Source organism: Biomphalaria glabrata, chromosome 17, assembly GCF_947242115.1.
Source record: "Biomphalaria glabrata chromosome 17, xgBioGlab47.1, whole genome shotgun sequence".
Lineage (NCBI taxonomy): Eukaryota > Metazoa > Mollusca > Gastropoda > Planorbidae > Biomphalaria > Biomphalaria glabrata.
In genome coordinates, this window is record NC_074727.1 from 13,976,031 (window position 1) to 13,987,939 (window position 11,909).

The 11,909-nt window shown below is 40.4% G+C and overlaps 1 protein-coding gene across 1 annotated transcript; it reads right to left on the reverse strand.

Moving 5' to 3' along the window:
• Positions 1–876: 876 nt before the first annotated feature.
• LOC129923688 (uncharacterized) lies at positions 877–8,519 on the reverse strand. Its single transcript, XM_056015986.1, has 2 exons — positions 8,392–8,519; positions 877–1,370 (listed from the first exon to the last, which is right to left on the reverse strand). Exon 2 carries the CDS (start codon positions 1,364–1,366, stop codon positions 1,004–1,006), a length of 363 nt encoding a protein of 120 aa, XP_055871961.1. The 5' UTR covers positions 1,367–1,370; positions 8,392–8,519; the 3' UTR covers positions 877–1,003.
• Between the last annotated feature and the right edge of the window lie 3,390 nt (positions 8,520–11,909).

Genomic DNA, 11,909 nt, shown 5'->3' on the forward strand with positions numbered 1-11,909 from the left:
CCGCTCTGTCTTCATTCTGTGATCTTCTTTTAAGCGCAACAAATGTTATAAAGAGCAGTCCAACCGTGACCAGTCGTTATAGAAGGTCTCAATACTGTGACATTTGACCTCTGACATGGCAACGAGCTATTGGTCTTAACTACCCGCAGCTTGCGACGTCGCAGGTCAGTGTTCAGGCCTTCTATAACCATTGGTCTCGGTCCAACTGTAGGCCTACTAAGCCATACTGGCTCCAGCACAAGACTGGATGTCTTTAAGCAGCAGACAATAAACAATGACAATAATAATTGAAATTATATACAGCTATTAACAAATATAATGTAGGCTCAAGACGCAATGAGAACATAACACATATAAACACGAAGGTTAAAATGACAAAATAATTTTTAAAACGTTTTGAACAGACAGGTCTTAAATGTTCTTCTTGTATTTAGTGAAGCATGTTGTTTGTCTGAGATCAAAGGGTAGCGAGTTCCAAGCCTTTGTTCCATTGCAATGAAAAGGCACATAGACCATAGTATTTAGGGAGAAGCGTGGCACAACTCCAAGCGCTGAGTCCATGGAACACGCAGACTCTCTGGTGGACAAAAGAAGTGATCTAAGTCTCAAACAATGTTCACTAAAAGGGGAGCATGACTCTAATTGCTTGGGTCAGTGCAGTTACAAAACGTTTCAATATAGTTATATAGTGTTCTTTGGTATTTTCCCCCAATAAATGCAGTTATAAGTTTCTAGGGTTTGAAGAAATGTAAGGATATTTTGTTGAATCAACGAAAAATATATTATCTTATAAATTACAGACGTTACTTCAAAAGCCAAGATAATTACGTTTTTATGGCTGATTCAGGCAACTAATACAAGAAGCAACAAATACACTGTAATGGAATTGTTTTATTTACCTTTTGTTAACTTTCTCAACAAAATCTTGTGTAAATCTCTACCCTCTAACATCATCGACTGGTATCTGACAAAGTTTCTACCGATACCATGAACAAATTTTCTGTTAGCCTAAGTTAGCCATGGACATCAGTTTGCTGCCAATGCCGAGTGTGGCTCCATCAGCGGTGCTCTTCACTGCATCCACGATCTGGTTGACGGCGCCGCCCACGGCGTCCGTGGTCTTGTCCACCACGTTGTTCACGATTCCGGTCAGGGCGTTGGTCACGTCTCCAACTCCAAGGACGTTGCCAACGTTGCTGACCACGGCTCCTACCGTCTGCACAGCTTGGTCGATGCCGTTCCCCAGTGTGTTCACCACGTCGTGGATCAGGTTGTTGAAGTCGTCGAAGAAGAGGATCCTGGCCTGCAGCGGGGCAGCGTGCACTGCACAGACAGCCAGCAAGGTGAAGGCTAGGATGAGCTTCATTTTCCTGCCGGAAGTGACGCAAAGTTTCATTTAAGTGCAATAATCTCAGAACCAACATTAAGCAGTAAATGGCTCAAGAGCTTATGTCTTAAACAGTGTACATTTTAGTTTTTAAATTAAACAAGTGTTTTACCACAGACCTATATATATTGTAATAACTTAAGTGAGGCAACTCAACGAGGACATGGACGTTTATTTACATAGAGACATGACAAACACAAAGGGGCATCTGCCTTGAGCATAGCGTCTCCATATTGGCTCTCTCCTTGGGCGGAAATCGTTAGTCTCCTATGTCAACATCCGACTTGTCTGGTCACTGATAGTGCGCACCTTCTTTCTGCACTATCTTGGATGGCGGTGCGCATGGCAAAGTCATAACATTGCCCCTGTCTTAGCACTTTTCGTCCCGAAAAGAAACACTGCAGCTGAGGTTTGACAGTTCAGGTGGAGGTCGATCAGTGGGAGCCACAGGCGGCAGGGAGCGTGTTCCCCACGAAGCCATCCGCATTGTTTTCCTCCAGTGCCGCTTTCTCTTTCTCCAGTTGACCAGGCTGTTGTTGCGATGATGACGTTGGCGTTTGCCACACAAAGAGATAGGGTCGAGCACTGTTTTCTTCAGCACAGCCGTTGATCGGACACGCTGTCTCAGCAGACCTTCCCGACAGACGCCTCTCAAGGGAGCTGCAGGTTCGCTTGCAGCCACGTTGCAAGCAAAGTCCAATGCACCGCAGTCATCCTCAGACAACAGTCTTACGTCCAGAAGATAGGTCTCTTCAGATTCAAGTGGAAAATGTCTTCCTCTTGACAGCTCAGATTTAGAGTGGTTTGATTGACATTCATATATGCCAATGTCGATGATGATGGTAGAAGTACATATGCCCTGTTGGTGGTTTTCTTGGCATCTAAATTCTATGTGTGATGCGCCGCACGTACAGTTCATGCTAAACTTCTGGATGCAGTTGTCAAGCTTCGAATTTCCCTCGTAAGCACCGACAGATATGCAGAGGTCTTTAAGGTCCATAGCAACAGGCTTGAACGCAGACCCAACGTTGTCTTGCTCCGTCAGGCTCATTGAGGTACTGGTAACAGGTACAACAGGAACATCCGCTTCAGGCACATAACAGACTTCAGTTAAGGTACTGGTAACAGGTACAACAGGAACAAACGCTTCAGGCAAGTAACAGTCTTCAGTTTCTTCATTTGTCTCTTTCCGTTCGATTCGGTACATCTCGTTGAGATCATCACAGCAATCATTGTCACGTTTCTCGTCTTGAAAGTCACAACCACAAGACTTGCCCACAACACAGACACAGACGACGCTCAAATCCCCAGCGACTCCGTCACCACTGTTTGTGCAGCCACAGTCTTGATCACGCAACTTCTTTACCAACGAGTCTACAGGCAACTGCTCCTTTACCAACGAGTCTAGTCGAGACACCATTTTATCTACCTTTTTCCCCATACTGTTAATTTGTTCACACATTTCATCAATACCTTCATTTATCTTGCCAATATGCTCATGAATCTCCGATTTAATTTCAAATAAGTATGTATCTGGATCTTCGTCTTCATCTATCAAGGCTTGCCAGAGACGAGCTGTAAGCACCTCCTTGGTACCACCAATTATCTCATATCGGTTACGAAGTTCCTTCCTAAGCTCTCTAACCGAGAGTTGGTCCAATTGTTTCAAAGCTGTCATTGTAAATCCTACCTCCTCTCGTTGAGTTGCCTATAATCCCACTTCTGACACCAATTGTAATAACTTAAGTGAGGCAACTCAACGAGGACATAGACGTTTATTTACATAGAGACATGACAAACACAAAGGGGCATCTGCCTTGAGCATAGCGTCTCCATATTGGCTCTCTCCTTGGGCGGAAATCGTTAGTCTCCTATGTCAACATCCGACTTGTCTGGTCACTGATAGTGCGCACCTTCTTTCTGCACTATCTTGGATGGCGGTGCGCATGGCAAAGTCATAACAATATATATATATATATGCGACAGTAAAAGGGTCGCAACTTCGATGGGCGGGACATGTAGTCCGCATGCCAGTTCTCTATGTCCAGTCTAGATATAATATATATAGGTCTGAGTGTTTTACTTTCAACGGTCAAGGGGAAATAAAAGTGTAAAAAAAATTAAGTAATACAAAACCAACAAAAGCCTGAGCGAATACAAAGTAGGTCAGAGAATAGACTAGGAACAAATAAAACATAAAAATACTAAAAAAAAAAAAAAAAAGCTTATATAAAGTGTAATTTTATTTATTACTCTCTACGTTCTATCGGTTACATGTTTGTGATCTGTGCGCTATAATTATTTTTTACCAATTGTTTTTGTTTAGCTTTTAGCTTTCTCAATACGATATGATCCTAAAACTTGTCTGGACCAGTTGAGAAAGTGAGGAGGGAAGAAGGGGGTATCTTGGTGAATGTTGACATTATCGTTATTAAAATGCATAAACAATGTTCACTTGGGAACTAATTCAACTTATAACGCCACATCTTTCAAGTACGATTTCTTTCCCTTGTTCAAACCAAACAAAATAATTAATTTACCAATAGTTAATTACCAATTTTTTTCTTATTGATTCTTATGTTGTCAGGTAAAGTAAATAATTGTACAAATTTTCAGCTTAATCCGAGTTTGGGTGTGGGAGAAATCACGTGTCCAGAATTTGTACCAAAAAGAAAGTCATTTGAACGATGGTCGAACTATTAGGAGTAGATCGGTCATTCGGGCGTGAAAATGACATGGTGGGGATGTATCTTCAACAAGAAAACCTTTTCAACCAATCTTGGTAGAGACGCCATTCGCGAAAACGGATTAAAGAATTGGTCATATTGCCTCTACTGGCAACTGCAGAAATCCGAGCACTTAGTTATGAGAAGAGGTAAAATCTTGAGAGGAATCCGAGAGGGCCCGTGGTGTCTGGCAGCGTATGAGTCACCCAGGTCACGACGATCCTTGGTGTCGGTTGAAGAGGTCCTGTTGGGGCATACTTTGCCCGGTTCCGTCCATACTACGACTCCCGATGCCGTCACTGTGGAGAGAGCGCCGAAACAGTTTCACATATAGTATAGAGTTTCCCCAACACCGAGAGTTAAGGGCGGACGTGTCTGGACCGTCACTCGATCTGAAAGGAGACTAAGAGTCTCTGGACGCCCCAGTTTTTTGGTCAGAATACTCCTAGTCCGTCCTGCTCTGTTACCTATCGACATTCATCTCAGGTAACATTTCCCTTTGTTTTGTCCCTTGAAAAAAAAAGATACCTTTGGTGCAGAGGTGTAGTGAAAAAGGGGGGGGGGAAGGCACGATTCCATGAACACACGCAGAGAGGCACAAAAATGTAATTATTATTGTAGATATTTTAGTTAGGTTATACATTATTACAATACGTCATTTGTATTATATTATTATTAAATACTTTTATTTATAAGCCTACTAGACATATGTTACCCGCGACCCGCGGGTCTTTATTTGCGCATTACTGTTGATATAGTCACTGAGAGTGTTTTGTAAACAATTAAACGAAATAATAATGTAATAAGTAAAGCGAATGTGTCAATGTAAAAATAGTGTGAATGAAGCTATCAAATCAAAATAGCTAATAGGCTTAAATCCATTTTTTAAAATTAAAACATTTGCTTTTGAATAATCTAGTGGATTGGATTTAGATGTATGTTAAACGTAGCTAATGATCCTTTCACGTTATTTCTCTTTCGCTACGAAAATAAAATTAGTTTTGCGAAAATGGTTTACCCGAAGTCGATACATTCTTATCTATTAAAAACGAAAAGAGCGATAGCTTTGTTAAATAAATGGGATTATAAAGTGAACAATTAAACGAAATAATTTTTAGTACGCGATTCATGAATGAATATAGATCTAGGCCTATCTCAACTCGGCTTCGCAGCTTTCGTAAGCGAATGTAGCTTTAGAAAACCAAATTTGAATGTTTATTTGATCAAAATATGAAATGAATGGACTTTAATTAATATATTTATGTGTTAAAGTATAAAACTATCTGTGCGAAGAGAAGTTTTATCATCTTAGAGTTGGATTAGAGTTTTAGATCTAGGGATGGGATTATAAAGTAAACAATTAAACGAAATAATTTTTAGTACGCGATTCATGAATGAATATAGATCTAGGCCTTTAACTCGGCTTCGCAGCTTTCGTAAACGAATGTAGCTTTAGAAAACCAAATTTGAATGTTTATTTGATCAAAATATGAAATGAATGGACTTTAATTAATATGTTTATGTGTTAAAGTATAAAACTATCTGTGCGAAGAGAAGTTTTATCATCTTAGAGTTGAATTAGAGTTTTAGATCTAGGGATGGGATTATAAAGTAAACAATTAAACGAATTAATTTTTAGTACGCGATTCATTACGGTATTGTCTAATGAAAGAATGTTCGTCAGGAAATCTGTAGTCACAGATATAAGGAACTAATTAATGTAAAAAATGCTTTTGAAACACAAAATTGAAGGTTAATTTTATTATATAATGAAATCAAAGGATCTTTTTTTGTCTTTTCATGTGTCAAAGTAAAAAACTATCTGCGCAAAGTGTATTTCTTAAAATTAGATCTAGGTCTAAATCCTTTCTATCTTTTCTAATGTCAACATTGTAGACATGGCCTAGATCCATAAAATACTATAGCTTTAATAGAGTCGGACAACTTTATTTTTTTTGAGGGTCTTAAGTTTGTTTTAGGGCTACAATACATACACTACGGTCTAAGTTGGTACCCAAGGAACATTCCTGCCTAGTTTTATCAAGATTGGTCAAGCGGTTTTGATGTCTATAAGTAACATACATACATACATACATACATACATACATACCCCTCACATTCTACTTTATAATATAGATATGATTACAGATCCTGGCAGATCGTGTTTATCCAGAGTCGCAGTGTGGCTTTAGGGCAGGAAGATCTACAACAGATATGATTTTCTCTCTGCGGCAGCTACAGGAGAAGAGCAGAGAACAAAAGCAGCCCCTCTTCATAGCTTTTATTGATTTGACCAAGGCCTTTGACCTTGTTAGCAGAAGCGGTCTGTTTGCTGTACTAGAGAGAATCGGCTGTCCAAATAAGTTAAGAAAACTAGTGTCAGCTTTTCACGAAAATATGCAGGGCACCGTTCAGTTTGAAAGTTCTTCCTCCAGGCCATTCTCCATTAAGAGCGGTGTAAAACAAGGATGTGTACTGGCCCCTACACTATTTGGCATCTTCTTCTCAGTCGTACTATCCAGTGCTTTTAAATCCCTGGAAGACGGAATATACATCCATAGCAGATCCGATGGAAGGCTCTTTAACCTGGCACGTCTTAAAGCCAAAACGAAAAGGCGTCGTATCTTGATAAGGGAGCTGCTGTTTGCCGATGACGCGGCACTCGTATCTCACTCACAAGGAGGTCTACAGAAGCTAGTGAACGCCTTAGCAGCTGCTTGTCAAGAGTTTAGCCTTACTATAAGTCTCTCCAAGACCGAAATCCTGGCACAAGACGTTGCAGAAATACCTATAATACAAATTGGGAACCACACCCTTTCAGTGGTGCAGGAATTTACCTACTTGGGTTCAACAATTGTCAGTAACCTAGACTTAGACATCGAGCTGACAAAAAAGGATAGGAAAAGCTACCACAGCATTGGCAAAACTCTCCAAGCGCGTCTGGGAAAATGGTAAATTGACCACAGCGACCAAAATCCTAGTCTACAACGCCTGTGTTGTGAGCACTCTCCTTTATGGCAGTGAAAGCTGGTCGACATACATGTACCAAGAGCACAGATTGAATAGTTTCCACTTGCGCTGCCTGAGACGCATAATGGGCATCTCTTGGAGGGACCATGTCTCCAATCAGGAAGTTTTGAGATTGGCCAATATGAACAGCATGTATGCTCTCCTGACACAAAGGAGATTACGCTGGCTCGGACATGTCACCCGCATGCCAGATGGTAGAATCCCGAAAGATATCTTATATGCTGAGCTTGTGGAAGGAGTCAGACCCAAGGGCCGCCCAAGACTAACATATAGAGATGTCTGCAAGCGAGACATGAGAGCCTCAGGCATCAGTGAAAGTATGTGGGAAAACATAGCCAAAGACCGGAGTGCATGGAGACAGACTGTGCGTGCTGGGACAACCCTTGCTGAGAACAAAAGAATTGAAGCGGCTTTAATCAAGAGGGAAAAAAAGAAGGCTGCCCTGTCTGCTAGCCCTAAATCAGAGGCATACAAATGTACGAATTGTGGCAAAGTCTGCCGTTCTAGAATTGGCTTGATTAGCCACACCAGATTCTGCCCCGTCTCAAGATTAAGCCAAAACCAGTGACTCACTTGGGCGCATCCATTGCCTTTCGAGACAAAAGGAGCCATATATATATGACTTTAGGTGAGGAAAAGTAAAGGCGGTTGGTCGTTGTGCTGGCCTCATGACACCCTCGTAAACCGTAGGCCACAGAAACAGATGACCATTACATCATCTGTCCTATAGACCACAAGGTCTCAAAAGGAATCTTTACTTTTTTACTACTATGATGTTCACGGAAAATAGGGAGGGCGAAAACAAAGTTTCTTGCCCGGGGAGCACGTCTTGTTCACTACGTCTCCGCTTTGGTGTCTTCTTGTGAGAAAGAAATGGGTTAGGCCGCCTAGCGTCCACCAGGTTATGAAGCGCTGCTATAACAGATTGAAGAAGCTGCTCTACTTACCACAGGCGTGCATCGCACACAAAAAATTGTCTTTAAAATTAGATTAATAATAGCTACTTAGTACTTTAAATCCATTTACAAAGAAAAATACGAAGCAAATTTTTTTTTTACTTATTGGTCATATGTTGAGTATTCAAAAGTAAATGTATTGTATTGTTGCTACAAATGTATATTTTCTAAACTTAAAGAAATGTTTATCATGCAAACTTTCAACAGCCAGTGAATAATCTGTTTGACAGTACGTTCAGTTATTCTAAAAAAAAATGTATCTAGAGACGAAAGCATTTCATAAAACACTTACTATCAAGGAACGCCTCACGGACAGTGTACAAGTGGACAGAGAATACTTTGGCCCAATGTCCAGTTAATATGTAAACGTGGTATCTACTGCAATGGTTCTCACAATAGTGTCCCACCACGGAAGAGATGACCAGTTCGTTTTGTTGTATTATCTAGAACTAAGAGCAGCAGGTGATACAATATATTTGCTTCTTGAAAGCCAAGAATTAAGATGGATCTAATCTGAACATTGATATTCTTGGACTATTACCATTGAATTATCTTCAAAACATGTCTAAGTTTTATGTCTACAATCACATTGTTTAGTGTTGATTTGTCCTACAAGTGAACTAATGACGATTTCGTTATTAAAAAGCACACACACACAAACACATACACACACATACACACACACACACATAGACCAATACGAATAAAAGATATTTGATCTTTAAAGACTTTTCATTTTGACTTTGAAATCATGAGGTTTTGTTTTGAGAGCACTCGTTCAGTTTGCTGAAATTTCAAAATCTTATCAAAGTTCCTTAAAATGTAATAATAGAGACTTGTCCTTTAATTCGCCCAGCTCCTTGCGACCTTTAAGATATTGTTGAGACATCTCCAGTGCTACCTGGATCACGGATGAGGGAAACGTGAAGAAAAAAACTGAATGTCAGAGGGTTCAAAGCCGTATGGTCAGTGGTCAGTAAAGTGTTACTTAGTCTGCAGTGCCGGTTGAAATTAATACAGCTTACAATAAGCATCATTTTTCACATGCTACGGAAGATTGAAAAAAAAAAACATTCCCAAAAAAAATTGTGTTGAAATAAAAACTCAAAATTGGCCCCCGAACATTGATTAGATTTATCCAGTCATTTTTTTTTTTGCTACAGGGGAGGTAAGAATAGGTAAATTTATCATTTATTAGTTATTAAGAGCAAAAAAATCGCCCTTACAGTGTCATCTGTATATTATAAAGGAGGAATAGTCTTTTTTTAAAAGTATTTTTTAAATATATATTTTACTTGTTAATTGTCGGAATCGCAATACAAGACTTAGCCATATTGATGAGGCTAGATTTCCAACATATAAATCATTGCGTGTGTTAGTAAAGTTTACCATTTCAAAACATGCTGTGTACAAGTGTACAGGTTGAGCACCTACTATATTTGTTTCTATGGTCCACGGTTACTTTTCCCCAACTAATGTTAGATATGGGTGGATTCAGAGGCGCTCTAAAGATCCCGAAATTAAAAATCATAATCTTCACCAGGATTCGAACCCGGGACCCCTCAATTTCAGAAGCCAAGCGTTTTACCACTCAGCCAACGCGCTTCCACAATATTGTGTGACAACCTTAATTTATCGTGTGAAACTCTTCACTGACACAATGGAGTCTATAGCGTTAACTATAGAACTGTATAAGTGTTACAGTTGTTATGTTCAATTCGAGCCTAGTAACTGAAGTTCCAATTAGTCCTCTTATCTGTGACATATGGTCAGACTCCCATCAGCATTATAATAGTTATAATACTATTCCTGTATTTCAAAACCAGACAAAGTGTATATTCCTGAGGTGGGGGGGGGGGGGGCAATCTGTCCTTGTCCAGATCTTCTTTTCTTTTCAACAGTTGATTCAAAGATGTTAGGTGAAGTTGAAAACGTTGACTTTTTCTCACCAAAATAAAATATCTTCACACAGAGTACACCCAAAAGTTGCCAAACTAGTTGGCTAGATCTTGATACAGTATTGTTAGGCCTTCGCATTTTTTATATAACTCAATAGAGTAGATACTCAGTTGGCAAGCGAACAGTAGATGTAGCGCAAAGAAGCGAGATTGATAAAGAGCTTGCGATGACGGAAACTAGGTGTGATCTGTAGCTCAAGAAGAATATTGTCCAATCCAGCAGTGTAGCAAGGTACCCGTGGTCACGAGCTTTAGAATATGATGGTGACCCAGTGCCCACCCTGCCGTAGTCATCCTATAAGTAAAGTTCCCCCTTTCAGACCATGCAATCTATAGAACAGATGATAAGGTCATTTTTTGGGGGCTAGCACTTAACGAGTAGGGTGTCATGTGGCCGGCACGCCGACCAACCTCCTTTAATTTCCCCAACTAAATTCATGCACCCTTCAGAGTAGTGTGGACTCAGGGGCGCGCTACAAGATCCCGAAATTCAAGATCCCAGTTTTCACAAAGACTCGAACCAAGGACCCCTAGTTTGTAAGCCACGCAATCAATCACCCAGCCACCTCACCCTCAGTCATCCTGTATGCATCAGTCAATTATAAAAAAAAGGCATTCCAGTGTAACTTCCAAGTTTGACAAGTGTTCGTATCATTACACTCAGACTACTAAATGTATTATGTTGTTTGCATGTGTATTTATTACTGTCTAAATCGTTAATTTTAATAGCAGTAATGCTATAGTGAACTATTGTAGTTAAGCTGAATTTCCATTTGTTTCTACCAATAAATTTTCTTATCTTATCTTATCTAATCTTCTTAAAAGTAAGAAGTGCTAAATGTCTAATACATTCAAGTCCTTACAATCAATTTTTTTTCTTTTTTTTTTCCAAGGTCCCAGATGGTCATGGGCCGGACACAATAGCTCCTTCTCTCTACGTCTCTGGTCCCAGATGGCCATGGGCCCGGACACAATAGCTCCTTCTCTCTACGTCTCTGGTCCCAGATGGTCATGGGCCCGGACACAATAGCTCCTTCTCTCTACGTCTCTGGTCCCAGATGGTCATGGGCCCGGACACAATAGCTCCTTCTCTCTACGTCTCTGGTCCCATTTCACCACGTTTCAGGCTAGGCCCGCCGTACAGCATCAACGGCACACTTCCCAGTGTTGCTCCAGGTCCATGCCAACAGGTCCATGTCAACAGGTCCATGCCAACAGGTCCATGCCAACAGGTCCATGCCAACAGGTCCATGTCAACAGGTCCATGCCAACAGGTCCATGTCAACAGGTCCATGCCAACAGGTCCATGCCAACAGGTCTATGCCAACAGGTCTATGCCAACAGGTCCATGCCAACAGGTCCATGCCAACAGGTGCATGCCAACAGGTCCATGCTAACTTCCAGTGAGGACGAAGAACGCTTGTCATTCTCTTATTCTAGAAAACTAGACTCATGCTTTTATTATTCTTTTAAACGGGAATTAGCTCCCTGTAAAAAGATGTCTCGGTCAAGTTCTAAATAGTGCGTGATGTGCACCCTAAGCAGTGCAGGGGCAGAAATACAACAGTCAAATTGTCGGGGGGGGGTAGATAGTGGATATTTGTTTCCTAACATGGTCAGTAAACTAAAATCAACATCCTTTTTAATTTTGCACATGTGGTAAAGGTTTTAAAAAATATATAAAATAAAAGAATGTCTGTATGATATTGTCGTATGCCCTCTTGATTGAAATTAAGGCTAGTTTGTAATAATCTTCAATTCTGAAGAAATACGTAAAACCAAACCAGATGAAGCCATTAGATTGGACAACCTAAAGGTAAATAAAAAAAAGAAATAACAAACACTAGACAAG

Coding starts and splice junctions, on each gene's coding strand:
- LOC129923688 (XM_056015986.1), bottom strand. CDS start 1,366: ATGAAGCTCATCCTAGCCTTCACCTTGCTGGCTGTCTGTGCAGTGCAC.